General features: G+C 45.2%; 1 protein-coding gene across 2 annotated transcripts; it reads left to right on the top strand.

Moving 5' to 3' along the window:
• The first annotated feature begins 3,995 nt into the window (after positions 1–3,995).
• On the top strand, positions 3,996–20,046 carry RAB33B (RAB33B, member RAS oncogene family). 2 transcript variants are annotated; one of them, XR_016440786.1, is made up of 3 exons: positions 3,996–4,330; positions 16,874–17,603; positions 18,404–20,046. XR_016440786.1 is itself a non-coding variant. In XM_090036527.1 (2 exons), the coding sequence occupies exons 1-2, from the start codon at positions 4,076–4,078 to the stop codon at positions 17,315–17,317; spliced, it is 699 nt and encodes a 232-aa protein (XP_089892653.1). In that variant the 5' UTR covers positions 3,996–4,075; the 3' UTR covers positions 17,318–20,046. The 2 variants fall into 2 exon arrangements, 1 of the variants encoding a protein (XP_089892653.1); XM_090036527.1 differs by having other exon boundaries at positions 16,874–20,046.
• The last annotated feature ends 1,981 nt before the right edge of the window (positions 20,047–22,027 follow it).

The following is a 22,027-nucleotide window of genomic DNA, read 5'->3' as shown; positions in this document are numbered from 1 at the left end:
GGGAAGAATTTAAGATTTGATAAATTAGCATCTTATCATTGGTTGGGGAACCTGATATTCTATGTACCGTCTGACTGCCAACTCTACATAAGACTGGTTCTGGCCTTCCTACTGTCTTTTTATCTCTCTTTCCAAGGACCAGTAGCACATGACTACTAACAATGCAGGAACATAAAATCACTCCAGACAATATCCAGAAGGAACCAGAACATCAGGGGAAAGGTTCATGGCAACACAAACTATTTAGGATTCCTGTGACAGAGCAGACTGGAAAAGTCTATGTTGGGTTTTCAATGTTGGATGTTTTGTTTTCAGAACAATCTGTACTTCTAAGTGATAAGTAGTTGTGTTCAGAAATTCCATATAAAGCCTTGTCTCTCTCTCGTACTCTGCTTATCACGTCTGTGAAGAGAGAAACTGTAAACTAGAAGAGCTCATGTCTTCTGCAGGATTGGAGGAATTTGCAAGAACTGCTGGGAATAGGAAGGGGACCGGGGGGAAGGGTGGCTTAAGTCTAATGTCAGGGCATAAGCAACACGAGTGGGAAACCCAGGTGCCAAAAATAATGTCAGATGTTAGATTTGTACTAGGAATACCTAGGGTCCAAAGAAAGGGACAGAAAGGGGCACATGGTCTTTAGCATTCAGCAGCAGTTTGTGTCCAGCATGGAGTAATTGACCTAGCTTATGACACTGCCAGAAGAACACTTAGTCGTATTCCTGATGAGCATTAATCAAGAAAATCAATGTAGATATTCCTGTTGGGCTTGTTCCTAGTAAAACAGGGGTTTAGATTGCTGGCTACTTCATTTTCAAAGGGCTGGTGGACAAAGTGTAGAAGACAAAACATGGGCAAGGTGCCCATGTCTGAATCTGTCACTAAAATTAGTATTAAAAATTTAACAAAAAAATCAAAAATTCCTTGGCCACTAGATGGTGCATAGGGACTATCACTGAAGAGCTGGAGACAGTGACAATAAGAATGCATTTAGAGCTGGTCTTAGGCAATTTTAAAGGTAATTATATTATAACTTGGCCTGGTTCACATAGGCTAGATCTAACAGTTAAATGAGGTATTGCCAAATCGTGCTGAACAGCTATTGAGCTCTTGTTTTGGCAGGTAGTTGGAATGCTAAATCAGAGTCTCTCAAACTTTGATCCGTGGCATTGTCCTCAAATGCACTATCCGTTAAGTTATGAAGTCATGCTTGCTCACTCTTGCCCATGCGCTCTCTCTCACCCAGTGAAGCCTATATTCTTTACTGCATAGTGACACAGTTTCAGCAGGTATAGGTGAGCTGCCCCCCCTTGCAATATAAATGGTGGGTGCAAAAGAAAAGTGAGCCTTTGGAAAGCCACTGGTTTGGGATGTAATTACTTATATTTCAGGAGGAGCTTGTACGCTCCAGATCCTGAGTGAAAACCTGAGGTGCTTAAGCTCTAGCGCTTTCCTCTGGAGCAGTTCCTTCTTGCTCAGTATGTAGGATACTGATTCTCAACCAAAGACCCTTGAAATCCTTTAAAGGGTGTTGTGCAGCATCAGCACTGCTAGGTGTGTAAACAGCTGCACATAATTCACGTTCAGACCTGTTGTAGCCTAGGTTCTTTGCCACAGAAGACAAGGTTGGATTATTTTTCCCTAATCAAAAACTGAGTGGAATCTAAGAGCTTGTATTTTGTAAGGGGTGTCTTGAGTCTAAAAAGTCTGAGAACTTCTGGTGGAGTTTCAGTACCTAGCTCTCCCTGTGGAGTGCATAGGTACTAGGCACCTAACTGAGGGTTTGGGATTATGCTCCAGATGTTCTGCCCTAAAAATTAGGTCCTGCTGTGCTCAACCTAATAGATCTCTGATTCCATTATTGGATTCAGCCAACTGTGGTTTAGCCTGTCACTTGGAGAGCAGAATATCATTCAGAATCACTGTCCTGCAAGCATGTAAGCATTTGTTTGATAGGAGTCAAAGATCATCCAAACTTCCTCAAGTTCTCCAACCAGATAAGAGAAGGCAGAAGTGCTGGGGGAAAAAGGAGGAGTAAGCTTCATTACACTACAGAAATTAAAATGTATCATACCCCAATGCCTCTGAAAGATTTGGGGTTGAATATATCTACTGGAGCTAAGTGCTTTCAGATGCCAGGTAAGCTATTTTTAAGAGAATCCCTATCATTTTTGCTAAAGCACCATTTTATTACTTAATCTGGTTGTTTTCCTTGCAGGTTTTACTGATGGAAACTGTATGCACTTGATGACTTTACCACACCTCTTCCTAGGTTGCCTGCTGTGCCTCAAGCATCCGTTAATAGACAACGCCACACTTCCCTTCTCATTATGAGATATGTCAGTCATTTTAGACCTAAATGTATCTGTCCCAGATGAACTTGCTGTTATCTCATGTATTATTGTAAATGACAGCAGAACGCTCAAGTTGAAGGGCTGCCACATTGTAAGGCTATATCAAGATCCAACTTCCCCTCCCTACACTTGAATATTGCATTAACGAAATGTCTGCACTGCTGCAATACTTGGGCTGACTGCCCCAGAGCTATCTCGGGCCTGGGGGAATTTCAGCCTTAGCTTCAGCATGGCTGGTTTGCAAGCCGGGGCAGGCAATGATTGCATGTGAAATGATGGGGCTCTTGGAGGCGTGCCAGGATAATTGCTGAACTGTGAGTCTATGACAAAAAAGGGGATTTTCCATGATAAAAAATTTTGTGGTTCCAGCTTCTCCAACCATTTCGGCCCCTCCGTTTGAATCAATTTTCACGTCCGCAGTAGGATGCTATAAATGTGTGCAGAGCTCCAGGAAGACACTTCTTTGGCAAGGCATGTCTTTAACTTGTGGAATTCCTGCCGCAGGAGGTACTGGAGGCAGACAGCATAGCCAGGTTCAAAAAGGGACCTGGATACATTCATGGATGATGGATCTATCAGTGGCTGTTGAACAGAATGGTTGGAGATGTTCCCTTGGCATCTCTGACTCCATGAATGGTGGATGCCAGGGACATATAGATCAGAGTTTCTCAACCTGTGGGTTGCGACCCAAAAGTGGGTCACAAGAATGTATATGAAAGGGTCATGAACAAACTTTAAAAATGGATTCTCCTTTAAAGGAGATAAATGTGGGAAACTGGCTTTCCCCCTGCAGGCTGGCAGAGTTCAAGGGGCTGCTTGGGGACCCCTCATACCCTATGTAGTGGGGGGATGGGGGCAGGGGGGGAATATGAAAATACATATGCAAATGAGTCTTATTCTTTACTTTATATTGCTCACCAGTGAGTGAGAACTGGGTCCTCAAAGTTTAAGCATTTCTTTGAGGCAAGCATTCATAAGAAAATACTGGTAACAAACTGGGCTAAGACTGAGTGTAGAAAGCATCTGAAGACCCAGACTAAAGAGGCTGGGATGAAGGATGCTTCCTTATAGTTTCTTGAGGCATCCAAATCCCACCAGGCTTAGGCCTGCACGTAGGATGTCTGCCAATGGATTTGGGAGTATCTGAATCCCAGGGTGAGTTCCTGAGAGTGACTTGGGCTTTGTATATGCTGCATCAATTAGCTGCCTCGTAAATTATCTTACGTTTTGAATACTTGTTATTATTATTGATGGTACAACGTACGAGGGTTAAAATTACGAAAGATATACGAGAATCAACATACAGCCGCCACCACTGCCCGGCTGGGTACGCCGCTGCTCCTACAGCTCTTTCCCCGCCCCACCCCACAAGCTCTGACGCTCGGCTCACACGCACCAACCGCCCCTTAGCCCCGCCCCCAAGCTGCGCGCCAGGGCAGGACCTGAGCCATTATGTCCCCGCCCACTTTGAAGAGAGTTGCGGGGTGGGGTTCGGTTGCCAACCCCGCCCTCGTCTTTTCCAACCTCTCGCGATACTTCCGCCTTCCGCCCCGCGGGGGTGATGAAAGAGGGGGAGGTTGCTCTCGCGAGAGGTCTCCCGCTTTCTCCGCCAATCGCAGGCTGAGGGGCGGGGACAGTGGGTGAGGTGGCAGGGCGGCGCGAGCTCGCGACTGTCGCCGCGGGGGGGAGGGGCTGGGTGCGAGGGCGATGGGCCCCTGGCCGCGATGATGGCGGCGGCGGCGGCGGCGGCTGAGCTGGAGTCCTCGCTGGAGCTGAGCCTGGGCGGCGGCGCGGGGCCCGGCGGGCTGCCCCCCGCGCGCTCGCGCATCTTCAAAATCATCGTCATCGGCGACTCCAACGTGGGCAAGACGTGCCTGACCTACCGCTTCTGCGCCGGGCGCTTCCCGCAACGTACCGAGGCCACCATCGGCGTGGACTTCCGCGAGCGCGCCGTCACCATCGACGGCGAGCGCATCAAGGTGGGTGGCGCCAACCGGCCCCGCGCCCCGGCGGGTGGGAGAGGAGGGCCCCAAGACGCCTGAAACCCCTTGCCCAGTCCCCGCTGCTGGTGTTTTCGCGGGGTGCCAGGTTTCCCCCTCAGCGGAGCTCCCTGTTTTTGGCATTGGGATCAGGGCAGGTGTGAACCCGAGGCTGATCATAGTTCATAGACAATTTAGGTTAGAAGGGAGCCTAGAAGGCCTAGTCTGACCTCCTACTCACAGTAGGGCTGGCCCCAGCTACATCATCCCAGCCAGGGCTTTGTCAAGCCTGGTCTTAAAAATCTCCAGGGATGGAGATTGCACAGCCTGTCTGGGTAACCTACTCCAGTGCTTCGCTGCCCTCCTCATGAGACAGTTCTTGCTAATATCTAACCTAAACTTCCCTTGCTGCAACCGGGGATGGATGCTCCTTGTTCTGTCATCTGCTACCACTGAGGACAGTGATGGCAGACAACCTCCATCTCCTTGTATAACCTCCCTGCTGGTAGTTGAAGGGTGCTGTTAAATCTCCTCTCAATCTTCTGTTCTCCAAGCTAAGTCCAGCTGCCTCAGCCTCTCATTGTAAATCCTGTTCCCCAGCCCTCTAACTGTTTTCATGGCCCTGTGCTGGACTCTCTCCACTGATCTCTACCACATGCTGAAGACCCTATCAGTTGACTGTCAAGCTCAGGATGGGGGTGCTACACACTCTGTGTATGGCCCCATGCGAAGGAAACACAAAACTATTACCCCTATTTTACAGGCCACCTTTGTGCCTGGTTTGCCACCTTATGGTGCCGTTGATTGACTGAAGGTATAGCACTGTTTTTATTCATGGTGTGATTGACATTTGAATCGCATCTTTAATGTCATATTAAAGGGCCACAGTCCTCATACCAGGTCAAAAAACTAAGGGCATTTATACACATGGGGGGAGGGGGCGGCAGTTTAATTAGAGCAGCTTTGAGATCCATTCTAATTAAAGCCCCTGGAGGATCTTGTGAATCATCATCCTCATGCTTAAAAATGGCAGTGCAGGCAATTTATTTAAAGCTCATTGAAAGCACCCCCGCTACCATTTTTAAGCCGAGGAACGCTGATACACGAGACATGAGGCTGCTGGAGTGTGGTAATTACCTCACTCCAGCAGCCTCGATTAATCAAGTCTGTCCCAACACACTGTAATTTACAGCATGTTGAAGCAGCATCATTGCTCGTGTAGAGTAGGAGCAGAAACTTGCTTAAACAAGATTGAAACCAACATCCCCAAATCTTAATGAGGTGTTAGGTCTTTGGTTCACTGAGTTGATACCTTATGTACCCTGGTAAGATGTCATCACCTTTTTTTTTTTTTCTTCACTTTGTTTTGCTTTCAGATGCCCTTTGAGATACTGGTATAAGTTCTGTTGTAGCTATGTTTTAGCTCACTCCAGGATGTGCACACAGCTGTACCCACAAAGTATATGCATACAAGATGGCTATGGCCCAGGGTCCCTTTGTGCCCTGTGCTGGTGCCTACAGGGCTCTGGGCAGGCTGCCAGAATGCTGTGCTGATGCAGTGTTTGTAGCCCCAGGTCCTATCACTGGCCTGGAAGAGGTGCATTGGACAGATGCACACAGAGCAAGGGTGGCGCTGCTCTGAAATCATTCCTGAGGCACAGCGGCCACAAGGAACATGCCCAGGAGGGAGCTGGAGAAAATGAGATGCCAAGTATGAGACCGCTTGTTCTCCCTGGCACAATGATTCTCCCCCTTGTTGGGCTTGAGGCCTTCCTCTGACTTTTTTTTTTTAACTGAGCAGCACCCCATTTCAAAAACTAACTTATGTATTACGGTGCTTACCTCCTTGCAGACAGGCCAGCAGTGGGGGCCAGGGATTGGCTAGTTGGAAACTAGCCTGAACTTGCGCAGACTGCGTTATGTCTTTGCACCTTGTATGCGCCTTGCTTATCGCCACACTTTGCAGCACCCTTTTCTATCTGGTTGAGAATTGCTGCTCTAGCTCAACATGAAGGCTCAGTGTTACAATTTACAACAGCAGCAGTGAGAAATGACAGGCCACATGGAGCAAGCTGCTACATATACTTAAGATGCCAGCCATCTTGAGCAACTAGGTCAGCTTTTAGCAATGAAAGACTACAGTGTATTTCAGCAACAGCTTTAAGGCTGTGTTCAGACTGCCACATGCCAGGGCAGGAGATCTAGTGCTGAGAATGGCAACATCACATCTGCTCTTCCCTCTTGATTCTGATCATAGTTTTTGTTAGCTCTTGTTCTTACCTTGAGCTTAGGTTGGTAAAAATTGATCCAAGTGTGAACCTTTTCTTAGGGAGCTTAAAGGCTGCTAAAAGCAAACTTATACAGCTTGAAACGTAGGTGCAAGACATCAATTGCTTGCAAAATCTAGTGGCAAAATGTTTTAGTGTGGCTTTTATTTGTTTCTTAATAACCCAGCCAATATTATATTAACATACATGGGTTTCCCTCGATTTATGCTGTAGAAGTGTTCCCAGGGAATGGCACGTAAAGCAAACCCTCTTTACAGTGAAGCAGATAGGGATGCATTCCCAGGGCAGTGAGAGAGGAAGGGAGTTGGGGCTAGGGAAGGGGCAGGGACATGGGCGCAATGCAGCCCAGTGGCTGCAAGCAGGTGGCATCTGCCATTCCTAGGGCTGCAGCAGGGGCAGCACCAGGCTCTTCGTGGTGCTTGGGGTGGACGGCAGCCCCACTCACCCCACTTCTCCCCATTTACCTCACTTCAGGGCTGGGCCCCACTCTCCTGCCCCTAAAGAGCCTGCTGCTGTCGCCGCCAGCTCAAGTCTGCAGCGGCCACTGGCCCCAGCCTGCTCTCATCCAGCTGCAGGTGGCTGCCCGCCCCTGCTGCAGCTGCTCTAGGAGTGGCCGATGCAAGCGGCTTGCAGCTGCTGGGCTGTGCCATGCCCCAAACCCCTGGGGCTCTGCTTCCCCTGGTGCACTGAACCCCCCCAGCATGGTACAGCCTAGGAGCTGCAAGCAGGTAGTATCCACCGCTGCCAGGGCCACTGCAGGCTGGGAGGGCAGGTTGTGGGGGCCTATGGCAAATTTTGGGGTGGCAGCAGCCCCTCTCCCAATGCTATGGCCCACCCTGAGCACCAGGAAGAGCCTGGTGCTGTCTCCGGCCTGAGTCTGCAGTGGCCACTGGCCCCATCCTGCTGTTGTGTGGCTGCCTGCCCCTGCTGCAGTCCTAGTAGCAGTGGATATCACCTGCTTGCAGCTGCTGGACTGCACTCTGCTGGGGGGGTTCAGGGCATGGTTCCCCAGGGGAAGCAGAGCCCCAAGAGGGTTTGGGGCATGGCGCAGCCCAGCGGCTGCAATCTGCTTGGATCAGCTGCTCCCAGAGCAGCTGCAGCAGGGGTGGGCAGCTGCCTGCAGCCAGACCAGAGCAGGCTGGGACTGGTGGATGCACCAGGCTCTTCAGGGGTAGATGAGTAGGGCCTGGCCCCACGGCCCTTTCCCCTCCCCTCCCCCCTCCTTCCACTCATGGCCCTCTTCCTTCTCTCACAAACTCAGACTTACCTTTTGGGGAAGGTTGAAACGCACCTATGCTGGTCGCATCTATGCCAGTTTACCTCACATATAACAAATTTTGGGTACAAAAGGGTCATTGCATAAGAGCAAATGCACATAAATCAAACCCGCATAAATCAAGGGAAACCTGTACCATATATTAAAGTCCATATTATAGTTTGGCCTTAGGCACTGAACTTTAAAAGATAATGGAAGCATGGGAAATAATTATACACTTGGAACCGGGCCCAACGCCTGTTTAATACAGTACAATACTATTCAGTTTTTGATCCCATCAAATTTCACTTACGATATTTCTTTTTTTATGTGTGTTTGTTTGCGTGGCTGCTGGTGAAACAATAAAGGAGTGTGGGCTTGCTAGGCCATCAAGGCTTAGTCCCCTGTGCTTGCAGAGGGGACTTGCAAGAAATTCTGAAAATTGTCACTTCAAACCTGTTACCAGATTTGCCTGCTACTTTGGGGTGTGCTCATTTATTAGGGCTAGGGTCTTGGTAATTCTATTAATGTGCTGCTTGTGTTACTTGTGTTTCTATTATGGAGCTGTATCTCTCCCTTCTGCAAGCCCTCACCCCCAATGGAGCTATCTTGCAGGACTCAGTTCAGTGGGGCTGGGTTCCTCCAGTCCCCAAATCAGTCATACACACAAACACACACAGATTAATGTGACACTTCTGACCTGGCTGGGTTGATCAGCATGGACAGGCTGACACCCTCATATGCCAAGAATCAGTTCATCAGAGCAACAATAAACTACAATCAGACACAAGCACAGTTAAACAGAATACCTCTGAATCTGGCTGGGTTTCCAGATGACACCCTCCTGGGCCAGCATTGAGTTCATTAGGGCACGTCTGAGCCAAACTGGGTCAATCAGCCTGTACAAGCTGATCCCCTTATGTGTTTTGAACTCGGCACGTCCCAATCTTTTAGTCTCTTGATGAGCAGACCCCACAGTATTTCTGGGCTTCACAGGGATCTTTAGCTTAGGTAAGAGGGGCGTTGCTGCAGAGCAAGTGGGGAAAGAGAAGTAAAGAAGGCAAAATATACCCAGTTACCACCAGTTTGACTATAAAGGTTATTTATTGCTAAGTAGATGAAATATATATTGACACTAGTAGTGATAGACATGCAAAGGAAAAACAAACACAAACAGTCACAGTATACCCTGGTTTCACTAAGTATTTGGGGAAACTTAGCTCAAGCTTAACTAATACAGTTCAAGTTTAGAAATCTATGCTTAGAGAGAGAGAAGAGAAAAGAGAGAGCGAGCTGGGATCTCACCAGTCCAAGGCACTCGGGTTGCAAAGCTGACAGGTCAAAGTTCTCAGCATGATCCTTGAAGGGAGATGATCTTCCTCCTGCAGCCTCTCCAGAAGAAAGCGAGTGGTGTCAGCACACACACTGCTGCTTCTTTTACAGATTTTTATACCTCCAGTTCAGTTTCTTTCAAGCATTCTCAATATTGTAAATCAAATTGTCTTTTCTATTGACAAGGTGTTATCTGGGTGGAACATCTCAGGAACTTGACTGATACTCAGGAAACACCTGCTTGGGAGCCAGCTTGACATTCCTATGGATAGCAGATATACTTGATGGGATATCTCCTGGTGTCTTCAGAAACAATAGATTGCAGCATCAGGGTTTTTGGATTTTTACTTGCTGACAAGCCTCAGCTTAGCATGACTTTTCCAGATCTTATTATAGTCTTTTAACAGACTTAAGGCAATTCTTGGAGTGTTCATAACCTGTTGTGGAGAGGACTTCCACCAGTCGTCTCGGGAAAAGTATGACAACACTTGTGGACAGGGCTCCAACGGGCTGGACGCTGTGATGAACCCTGTACCATTGTTCAAATGTTGCCCATACCCCCTCTGACTCAGTCTATTGCCTCAGCATTCCCTAACCCGGCAACCGAGTTGTAGCCAATTAAGTTTACATAGGCCTCCCACATTGGGACCGGGGAATGTATGGCCCGAGATGCCCAATAAACTTACTCTTGCTTAGAGGTGTGTGTATGGGGTGGGGAGGAAAAGTCCTTTGTAAATCCAGGTTAGAACTGGTCTGATAAGTGCTGAGCTGGGTGTGAGGGTTGATTAGCATTTGGAGCACGGCTTCCCCATCATGCAGTGCTCCCCTGCTTCGCTGATCCCAGAATTCACTGCAGTCTCTGCTTCAGGTTTTCTGTTCTCCATCTCTCATGTAAATGAATGGTCATCTGTTCCCATCTCAGATGCAAATGAGACCTAGGGCAGTTGTTTCACTTTTGTCACCCTTATCTGGAGGGTTTTAGGTGTGTCTCTCACTGCATCTTAATCAGTTTCTGTTTAGGTGAGGGGGGGGGCGATTCTTTGTGAGTCAGACAGTCTGTGTCCTGTGTCAGGGTTCCCCAAAAACATGGAGCGGACAGGTAACAAACCCTCTACACAACTACCAGGCACGGTGGCTAAAACAGCAATAACAACCTGTAGATAAAAGCAAGAGTGAGGAGATCACTCCCCTGCTACTGTAATGATGATGTATTAATTGGTTAATAGAATAAACTAGGAAAAGGCATGGGTGAAGGCAAAAGCCAATGTATGCCAGTCTGATCAAGGGAAAAAAATCCTTTGTGAAGTCAGAGCTTCTCTTCTTTCCAATTCTATGTGCCATTTTCTCAGCCTTCCATCTTTTTCTGTCTTTCATTAATTTTCCAATCACACGTGCCAACACTGACTGTTCTGCTTTTGTTTCTTCCTTTCTTCTGTTTTGTTTTTGTTTTTTTTAAGATCTCAAGAATTCTCTCCTCCTAAATGTTTCCTTTCCTGGGTTTGTCCCCACAAGTATGCACGTACAATTTGCAGTACTGCAAACCTGTTGCAGCACCACAGACCACACACATATGTTCACTGAGCTACATTAGAAGTGCAGCATTTTTTTTCCTGGTGTCAAAAAAAAAACAAACCCCAACTTCATTAAATACATCAAAAAAAATGGAGCAGTGCACATGGCTGGAGTGTGTGGCACTTGAAACTGGAGCCTGGCTGATCAGAGCCACGCTCTGGCTACTGACCATGCTCTGTGTGCCCAGATTGCCACTGCTGCAGCTCTAGGAGACTCCCAAGACCCCAGGTAAGGCTGCTGGGGCCATCCCAGGTGCTGGCTTCAGCCTCCTCTACTCCACTGAGGTCAATTTGCCGCATGCCAGAGCACATGTGCGGGAGCATGCATGCCTAGGGACACCTAGCAGCAGCACAAATATGTGCTGCTGGTATTTGTGCCCAGGAAAATGGATGTTCCCACTCATGGGGACATATCCCCTGTGGCTGTGCATTGCCCCTCCCTTTGGCTGAGACACTGAACACCGTTGTTCCTTGGTTTGTTGCTATCCGTTAGGTGTCATGAGGTCATCACTAGAGAGTGAGTGAGCACCCTTGCAGCACCATTCAAATGTGTTCACTGCTCTGGGGGCCTCTAGAATAAATGAGGGATTTGGTCCTCAGTTCTAAAATAATTCCACCACTAGGCTATTGGACCATTGTGGTAAAAGATATTCCTTGCAAGGCATACTGGTTCCTTGAGCTGCTTCCTTTCCAGCAGGTTTGTTCCATTTTCTCTATTTTCATGAAGCTCTAGGTAATTTTTTTTTCTGTCTGTTGTTTAAAAAAGAAGTTTTGCCATTAATCTATCACTGCTCTGACTGCTAAGGGTGCGTCATGTGCTTATAGCAAGTGCTCATAGTGCTTCTCTGGCAATGCTTGCAGAAAGAATAGAGAGAGACTTATGTGAGCTTTATTCTGCTGTTCTTGTTGTATTCTGGAGGAGCTGCTGAACTTTGGAATTTTCTCCCATTGCTTTGGAGGAGTGCATAAATTAATCTCCTTTTCTTTTCCTCTCTTCTTCCCTCCCCCAACCAGCTGGATGGTCATTCTCTTGCTTCAGCATAGAACACTTCCCCTGCAGCTGTAGAAATGCTGTGTCATTGCCAGTAACATAGGCACAATTCTTCTCAACAGGATTTTCCCACATAGGCAGGACACAGGAGTAAGTTATGTCCTGTCGTTGTATTTTGTATTGCTTCTTTTTGAAAAAAACAGTGTTTAGATGTGATTAGGACATTAAGGCTGTCATTATTGTGAGTATTTTCTCAATTTTTAACTTGTCCCTTTAGTGGATCTAAGCAGTAGAAACTAAAGGAGACAATTTCTTACCTACAGGTTTTAATTATGTGGGTCTAACTTTACTGGAAGCCATCATCACGTCATTTCTTGAGCAGGGACCAGATCAGCCCCTCCGCTGGGCCCCCCTCAGGCCCCAGGGGAGGCGCACCTAGGCCAAGGTCAAGGAGGATCTAGTCAGGGAACTTCTGGAGGGACTGGATGTATTTAAATCAGCTGGTCTGGACAATCTCCACCCCAGAGTGCTGAGGGAATTAGCTGAGGTCATTGCGGGACCCCTGGCATGGCTTTACAAGCACTCATGGTGCTCTGGTGTGGTGCCAGAGGACTGGAAGAGGGCCAGTGTGGTTCCCATCTTCAAAAAAGGGAGGAAGGAGGACCCAGGGAACATGGGTTCATTAGAGGCAGGTCCTATCAGACCAACCTGGTGGCCTTCTATGACCAGGTCACCAAATCCTTAGATGCAGGGGTAGCAGTGGACATAGTCTTTCTGGACTTTAGGAAGGCCTTTGACACTATCTCTCACCCTGTTCTCATTAAAAAACGGGGACTGTGGTGTCAACACCCACACAGTCAAATAGGTCATCAACTGGCTGGAGGGCCGTACCCAGAGAGTGATAGTGGATAGGTCATTTTCAGCCTGGAAGGATGTGGGCAGCGGGTTCCGCAGGGCTCGGTCCGCTGGCCTGCACTGTTCAACGTCTTCATCAGTGACTTGGACAAGGGGGTAAAAAGCACTCTTCAAATTTGCTGATGACACTAAGATGTGGGGGTGGGATGTGGGCACGTTAGAAGGAAGGAACAGGCTACTATTGGACTTAGACAGGTTACAGAGGTGGGCGGACAAGAATAGGATGGGATTCAACACTGACAAGTGCAAGGTGATGCACCTGGGGAGGAAGAACCAGCACCATACCTGCAGGCTGGGGAACTCCCTTCTTGTCAGTCCAGAGGCAGAAAAGGATCTTGGAGTTGTCATTGCCAAGATGAATATAGGCAGGCAGTGGGGGGATGCAGTCAGAAAGGCCAACCACACCTTGTCATGCATCCACAGATGCATCTCAAGCAAGTCCAAGGAGGTGATTCTCCCCTTCTATGCAGCACTGGTCAGGCCACAGCTGGAGTACTGTGTCCTGTTCTGGGCACTGCAATTCAAGAGGGATGTGGACAACATGGAGAGGGTCCAGAGGAGGGCCACTCGCATGATCAGGGGGCAGCAGGGCAGGCCCTACGAGGAAAGGCTATGGGACCTGAACCTGTTCAGCCTGAGGGCTGAGGGGGGATCTAGTGGCCTATTACAAACTAGTCAGAGGGGATCAGCAGGCATTGGGGGAGTCCCTGTTCCCCCGAGCACTACCAGCAGTGACTAGAAATAATGGTCACAAGCTGGCAGAGAGTAAATTCAGATTAGACATCAGGAGGCGCTACTTTCCGGTCAGGGCGGCTAGGATCTGGAACCAACTTCCAAGCGAAGTGGTGCTGGCTCCTACCCTGGGGGTTTTTAAGACAAGGCTTGACCATCACCTTGCTGGGGTCGTTTGACTCCAGTACTCTTTCCTGCCATGGCAGGGGGTCGGATTTGATGATCTGCTCAGGTCCCTTCTGACCCTACCAACTATGAAACTGTGTTTACCACTTTTTGAGGTTTGGCTTTTACAGTTCTTCCTTTTTTAAGGGGAAGTATGTCTTCTAGTTCTGCAGTTAGTCAAATAAATACATCATTCTTTTTAAACCTAGGATTTTAGTAGCGTTTTGTAAGGTTATGCTCTACCCAGGAGGACCTAATTTTAGCCCTTTCGGTACCTATTTAATCTCTTCTTATTCTGAGTAGAAGAATATTCTCCATAAACCTTTTTGGAGGGAGGTTCTTCCCCAAGCATGTTTTGGGATCATGGGACCAAAAGGCATGTCTTGGGTCTTTAAGTCCAGCCCCCTTGATATCACAGGCACTATATTCTGTCCCTTTATAAAAAGTAGTTAGATATTTTGTCCCTCTGGCTCCAGTTGGAAGACTGTTCTACAGCCTCAGTTCTCAGATAGGTAGGAAGCTTCTTCTGATTTCCACGTATATTTTTTTGTGACCATTTTATGTTCTTATCCCAGCATAGATTTTCTTCTTCCCTGGTGTTTACTCATGGATTTATTTATAGACAGCAATCGTGTTTTCTTGGTCTTCACTTTGCTGGAAGGGCAATCCATTTTAGTCTCTTCTTGTGTACAACAGGCTTTCTGTTTCCCCTGATCATCCTCCTAGCCTTTCTTTGTTCTACTCCAAGTTCATTTTCCTGGAACATGAGTGATTATGATTGTACTTAGTATCCCAAAGTGCGTCTCACCACTGGCATGTATAATGACATGAATATTTCCTTTTCTTTGCTGGAGAGATTTTGCCTGACAGTATTTGCCTTTCTCAAGGCTGCCTCACAGGGATGTCTCATAGTCATACTAAGATTAACTATTGTATCAAGATCCTCCTTCTCAGTAGTTTCCAACTAAAAAAAGATGGAGTTCTGTTGGATTTTAAATAAAGAAAACTATAGATCAGTCTGTTGTTGCTAATAATGTACGAGTTAGTCTAAGTGCTACACATAGCTTTGTGAGAGCAAAAGTCAGAAATCTTTAGCCACTTAAAGCAATAAAATCCTGGACAGCCCTTTTATTCGGAAAATCATCTTATAAACGTCTCTATAAAGGAAATATGCAAACAAGGGATGCAAATAAACGCAGCCAATTTAAAAAATGGTAATAATATGGAGTTCTGTGCCTGCTCTTAATTTGTATTCATCTTAATACCAATGTTTTTTTTATGGCTTTACAGTTGTGTTTTTCTGTCCTGTAAAATATGCTTCTTTTTCTTGTTGCTGTGTGAAAGGCATCTGACAATGGAAAATAAACCTGTAGAAATACTACGAAATGCATGAACAAAACAAACAAGGTTTAAAAATAAAGCATCTGATTTTTTTTATTTTTTTTCCATTTAAGCTTTCATTAACATATTACAAAATAGCAAAACAATGTTTCTCTGATTCTTTCTATTTATACTAATGTCACACACAACGGTTAGGTCACTGTAGAGCATGTTTTTAAGTAACTGCTCCTATAGGTAAAATAATCAGTCCCTGTTAATATCAGAAGTTGATGCCATGGCCACCAAGGTAAAGCACTGCCTGGCAGCAGCAGGGGGAGGGGCACAAATCCATGCCACCACATCTCACTTTGGCAGCCATGGTGGTATGACGCTCCCTCCCGCACGCTGGGCCACAGAGGTGCCTCCTCTGGAGCTGGGTCTGGCCCTGCTGCAACCCCATGTCCTGCTCTGGGCACAGAAATCTCGGAGGGAATATGCTCCCTGTGCCCCATTGCCTGTGCTCCTTTCCCCACCCAATGCCCCCATAGTGTCTACTTCTCTTCCCCTGCATGGCCTGTGCCACAGCCCCACCCCTGCCCCTATAGACGTACCTGTAGGGAGCTGTGGGAGTTGTTCTCCATGCTGCCTGGCTGCTGCATACGTGTTTGTGCACACATACACATGGCACCCCTACTTTGATTGCTCTTCTCCTTTTCCCTGCAGCCCCAAGAAGCTCCTTGGGTGCTGGAACTCTGCCAGCCTGAAAGGGGAACCTGCTGTTTCCCAAGTTTTTCTCCTTTTAAAGAGGCATAATCCTGATGCATAGGACAACTATATAGTTCAGATTTTCTTGGTAATTGTGTAAATCTTAGTTCCTTATACAATTCATTGTACAAGCCAGATTTACAGAAATAGTTGATCTAAATGTCTAAAACCTGTGGCCAACATGAGAATACTGTGGGGCAGAGGAAAATATATAGGGATTGAAGTAATTCATAAACTGTTGTCACATATCTTGCTGGAACAGAAGTGTATAGGCAAATCGATAAGGTAAATCCAGTTCATAATGCATGTAAAATTCCATGTATTCTGAGTTTGGGGGAAAAAATCACTTCATTAAAAGAAATATCTTTTTCTTCAGATTTTTCCCTGCAAATGCCAAAGGGAGAAGACTTTATTTTTTGATGTTTTACCCAAAATTGGTCCACTGTGGACAATTAGGAAGTCATCTTTCAACCCACGCATGGTAGGGACTTTACAAGTTCAGTTTCTCAACTAACTAGGGCTGAAGATAGGTAGGTAACTTGTTAAACTATATAGCTAATCTAGGTTAGTTGGATAACTCAGATTTATGAACCTTCACTTTGAAGTCCCTAGTTCTCCTGGGTGCTCTTTGAAAATGAGCATTAGGGTAAGTTCAGGTTCTTGGAAATGAGATTCTGCTTTAAGTAAACATTTCATATGGAGTGAGAGGGAATCAAAGTTAATGTTCCTGGACCCAACAGATATCTAATTCTGTGGTAAAACTGCCACTCTCAGTAAGATGATATTAATTCAAAAATCCTCTTCAGCAAAATAACAAATATGTGCTGATATACATTCATTTGCTACTTGTTCAAGTAAAGCCTTTTTGCCACAGACTTCAGTATCCTTTTGTGTCAGCTTTTATAAAATATCAGCATCAATAAACTCTTTCAGAAATCTGTATTGGTGATCAAGCTGAATGCCACACGGTAATTTCTTGGTATTTTTAATAAGGAGCAGATGGCTGTGCAAGGAAAATATTCACATAACATTTTGTAACCTTCTAAAATTCAGGCAAAATTCTGTAGCTTTTGAACCAAACCTCAGAATATGATTAATTCAGAGGAGATCTATATGATTTTCATAGTTAGGAATGGTTTGCATCATTTTCCAGCATGAATCAAAACCAGTTCTACTTTTGTTCTGTTTTTGTTCCTTTTCCCACTTCAGATCCAGCTGTGGGATACAGCAGGACAGGAGCGATTCAGAAAGAGCATGGTGCAGCACTACTACAGGAATGTACACGCTGTTGTGTTTGTGTATGATATGACAAACCTTGCCAGTTTTCACAGTCTGCCATCATGGATAGAGGAATGCAAACAGCACTTGCTTGCCAACGATATACCACGGATTCTTGTCGGAAATAAATGTGACCTGAGAAATGCTATTCAGGTGCCTACGGACTTGGCCCAGAAGTTTGCTGATACTCACAGTATGCCCCTGTTTGAAACCTCTGCTAAAAGTCCCAATGACAATGACCATGTGGAGGCCATATTTATGACACTGGCTCACAAGCTCAAGAGCCACAAGCCATTGATGCTTAGTCAACCCCCAGGTAGTGGTGAGATGCACTTAAAACCTGAACCAAAACCTGCCATGACCTGCTGGTGTTAGATCACAGTATTTATGCAGTCACCACCTCGTTGTATTTGCAGATGCTTTAAAATTACCTTGGTAAAGTTCCAGGTACTAGTAGCAATTAGATCTCTTTGGCACTTTAATGTGTTTTTTCTTGTATCTGTGTGCCCTACTCATCTCTTTGCACTTTGTAATTACTGTACTGTCTGAATTACTGAATTTTGATTGTACACATACAGGAGAAAAGACTTTCAAGTGAAGTTTAGATCGAGTGAGCCCACTCAAAGTCACTTGCTGCTTGAGATCATTTTCATCAGTTGTGGTAAGGTAATATATATATATCTCCCAATTTACTGATACTACCTTGGCTTGTATCTCAGTAGGATAACATGGGAAGACCTGCTCCCTTAGGCCAAGAGACAGAGAATAAGTGTTGAGCATCTGGGGTAATAGTGGAAGTTGTTCTGGCTGCATTTCTAAACATCTACATACACAACTGCCTGCTGAGAAAAGAGGGAAAGTGTCAGTATAGAATGCCCACATGGCACTGACCTTAATGGTCTGTCATTTCACATTAAACCATGTATTTTTATATTGAGCAAGGGGGAGAGAATTCACAAACTGTCCTGGTCTTCCCTGCACAGTTATTTAAAGCTAAACCTTCATTAATTTTTGTTTTTTGAGGTTTGCATATGTCCTCTGCTTTTCATCTTATAGAAGATAGTTTGTATAAAAGACTGGGGTGGGGTTTTATGGAAAACTCAGGGGCCTAATATCCCACCCCAACTTCTAAGAACTAAAACTATTTAAGATCCTATTGGGGAATAGGATCTTATTGAGGCTATATTTTGTATTTGAATTCTGTCCCAGGGTAAGTAAACACAGTCCAGTAGATTAAAACATGAGCAAAGTTGGCAGAGGTAAATATTGACTTTCTGGCAGGGGAGGAGGGGATTGTTTTTTAAATGGTCTGAAAAAATAAATTGTATGAAGAGAGGATGCATTTTTGGGACTCAAACACTTGGTGGGAAAATACTAGTCTTGGTGGCCATTTGCCAGATATGAGCCTGTGCCTTATTTGTTGAAAATGTCATAGCCACTATAATGTAATGGCATATACAGGTCTCCATCAAAATGGGATTGAAGGCTGCTGTTCTGAATGGGATTGAAGGCTGTGCAACTGAATTTGCCTATGAACTTCTAGAATAGCTGAAGGTTAGTTCCTGTCTACACGTGTGAAGAAGAAGAATACAGTCTCTTTAAAGTTTAGAGAATCTCAGGCTTCTTTAAAATGCGTTTAAATTTCTATAGTGTACGTTAAATATGGGGAAGATTTAGTACATCATTCTGTCCATCCCCAAACAGGTCTGTCTCAACTGTTTGCAGGCTGCAGGCTGTGTAAGTGGTCACCTTGATTGATTTCTTAGCATAGGTAAGGTGAACTATGCAAAAATGTGTTTTAGAACCTTCTTCACTTGGGTTTGCCAGATACTGTAAATGTATTGCAATCTCTTCATTCCAGTTTTTTGTTTGGAGATTGTATTTCTTATTGAAAAGCATGCTGAGTTGCACGTAATCACATGGTAACATCAAAAGGGAATGCAAGCCATAGAATTCAGCATATGACTTCATTCATGTGGACTGATCAAACTGTTTTGATGGAACATTAAATGTTCAAAGAAAATTAAGTAAAAAATGGAGAGCGCTGCTTTATATGTCATGCATAATGCTGACTGAAACTATTACAATGATCGCTTTATAAACTGCCACTATGGCAGGTTATGTTAAGATAATTTAAGTGCAGAAGCAAGATAATTGTATTAACCAAACTATGAAGGATAATAATGTAATTCTTTCTCTCATGTTACATTCTAGATTTAGACAGATCAATCAATTTTGACTAATCAGAATTAGAATGAAGAATTTTAAATTTTTTTAATTTGCTTTAAATATAAGATATACAGTAACTTTTGTAAAGCTGCTATAACAACTATAATGTTAATTTTGTTTATGCAACATTTGAAAAAGGGAAATTTGTCTGCTTTAAACATTAAACAACTAGAATTTGGTTTACAAGCCTTCTAAGAACAATCAGCTTTTTAACAGTAGTGTCCTTAAAGATTTTTTTAAAAAAGGGATTGATCTTAAATTTATTTGTATAATAATACAAATAAGTATGGTTTACAGTCCTCTTGGACGGTTTTTTTCACTCATGTCCTTATACTTTTAAAAAAGGATTAATCTTAAGTGTTTGTATAGTATTCAAGTATTTCAACAAGCTTTCTAATCTTAACTTTTTATTTTTTAGAATAAAAACAGAAGGCAGAATTAAAGTCAGCCAGGGTAGGGGTTGACATAAGGAAATAAATTTAGTAGATATAATATAAATGTTAAACTCTATTACAGCCACCTGGGAATCTGCTAAATTTTGTTTAAGTAAAATTTACAACTTGTATATAAGGGCCCCGTGTCATCAAATCACGTGAAATAAAGTTTAGCTATGTAATCTTGCCTTCAGCACCAAGCATGTTTTATTAGTTCTGCCACAATGACGATGATCACTGAACATTAATTCAGGAACCAGTATGCTTCCTGGCTTTTAGTAGTAATGTCCTACACTCAGTCTTATGTCAAAGATACTGAGTATTTTGTATATGTATTTTCACCCTGTCAAAATTCAAGTCGGGTAATTTTGTATCTGTTTAAAACAATACTATGTGACACAATCCCAGAAGCCTAATAAACTGGCTTTGCCACAAATAATATTTCCTTGTTTTCACTTGTGTTTTGTGGGTTCTTTCTTGGTGGAATTTACAAAAAATGGTGTATGATGCTCAAGTAAAGAAAATAATCCATAGTCTTCACTTATCTAGATGCTCAAATTCCCTGTCATAAAATTGTCATGTAGACAACTATCCCCTGCTCCCTTCTAGAGTGGGCTGTTCCAGGTGCTTTAAGTGTTGCTGAAAACTCCAATAGGGGCCCACCTTTCCCCATAGTTTGCAGCAGTTTTGAAGAGACCATGAAGAAGAACAACAGAATTAAAGCAAGATAATTTACTACCATTATTTTATCTCTCTGACCCTCTGTTGTCAGCTAAACATACCCAAAAGACCTACTTTGGCATGCTACCACACCTGCAGCCTGGACCTGGAACAGTTCTTAAAGCAGTGTTCAAAGCTTTTTCTTTTTTTTTCTTTTGCCTTTTTTGAGGGATAGAACTTTGGAGCCCAGCAGAGGGAGTCCTGCTTTTCAATAACGTTCATGGCCTCCTACTAGGCAAGACTCTCAGATCTTACATTTGGTGCTGTGTGTAGCAGCTGTGCCCATCACTCCTCTGCCTTTTCCACCCTCCACCGAGGGGTTTGTTCCATTTCTAGATTTGATTTGATTTTGGAGCCATGCTAGTCTTGCTGCCAGTAAAGAGGGGCAAATTCCTTGTATCGAGAGAATGAAACCATTTGCATCTGAAAACATGCCTGAAATGCTGAGGACCACAGATTCATCGATTCCACCCCCTTAAAAAATGGAAAGGAGGGGATGGTAAAAGGGGCCTATTGTGGCATCATTTATAATTCATAATGCAGCTGGAAGGCTATCAGACTTTTATGTGCTGGGACAAATGTGAATTACTTTCACTGAGCAAAATATTGATTCCGTTTCTGGAAATGAGTGAGGGAGGAGACTGGCAAAAAAACTATATATGCTCTGTTCTTTTCCTTCTGATGCATCTGTTTTTCTTTGGGTAGTCAAATCACATTGTTAACTTTTGGTCTGTCTTGCTCTGGGCTGGTGCCTTCAAAAAATACAAACTTTCCAAATGTTATAGTCCCCACCTTTCCCCAAAGATTAATCTATAAATTGCTATGCCAACAGAGGGTATAAGACAGAATCAGTGGTGTTTTTGAATTAGAAAGGTCTGGGTCCTTTTTCAGTTGCAATTAACTCTTAAACTTCCCAGACTGGAGAATATCTTAGGGGCAGGAGCTACCTGAAACAATCTGATTTAAAGGGATCCAAGTTTTCTGCTTGCCATGAAAAAACACAGTTTTTGTCCTTTTTAAAGGAGAAAAGCTTGGGAAACAGCAGGTTTCCCTTTGCAGGCTGGCAGAGTTCCAGCCTGCAAGGGGCTGCTTGGGGTGGAAGGAGTAGGATGCAGGGGGGGCACTACGTGCATGTGTGCATGCACACATGCCACAGCCTGGCTGCCATGCGTGGAGACCATCTCCCTCCAGGTAAACCTATGGGGTGGGACAGGGGAGCACAGACTACATGACAGGAGGTAGGAGAGCACAGGCAGCATAGTGGAGGGGATGTGGGAAGGGGCATGTTCTCCCCCACATTTCTGAGCCCAGAGCAGGGTAGTGGGCTGCAGCCAGGCTGGACCAGCTCCAGGCAGGAGCCAACTCTGCTGCCCAGTGGGCAGGGCCCAGCACAAGAGGGAGGGTGAAGCCACCATGACCACCAAGATGAGGCACCCCCTGCCTGCCCAGCAGCACCAGGGGCACAGTTCCATGCCGATGCAGTGCCTCACCTTGGCAGCTATGAGGGAGCTCCTGCCCAGAGCTGGCCCAGCCCAGCTGCAACCCTATGCCGGTGCCCCCTTTCCCCACACACCCACTCCCTTGCTCACACACTGGGGGCAGGGGGCAAGAAGCTGCGAATGAGGGGCACTGGCAGGGCTGGTGGGAGGGCTGTGACGGGAGTGAGGGGCACTGACATATCAGGGCTGCTCAGCACCACAAA

The sequence above is a fragment of the Crocodylus siamensis genome, chromosome 2 (assembly GCF_052110815.1).
Source record: "Crocodylus siamensis isolate JL-2025a chromosome 2, ASM5211081v1, whole genome shotgun sequence".
NCBI classification, from domain to species: Eukaryota; Metazoa; Chordata; order Crocodylia; family Crocodylidae; genus Crocodylus; species Crocodylus siamensis.
The sequence above is the reverse complement of the archived record's forward strand: the minus strand, read 5'-3'. Positions and strand labels throughout refer to the sequence as shown.

Bases quoted from the DNA above. Each gene is read 5' to 3' on its own strand.
- RAB33B (XM_090036527.1), top strand. From the start codon at position 4,076: ATGATGGCGGCGGCGGCGGCGGCGGCTGAGCTGGAGTCCTCGCTGGAG. The intron at 4,331-16,873 runs GTGGGTGGCGCC...TTCCCACTTCAG, and splicing joins TCGACGGCGAGCGCATCAAG to ATCCAGCTGTGGGATACAGC.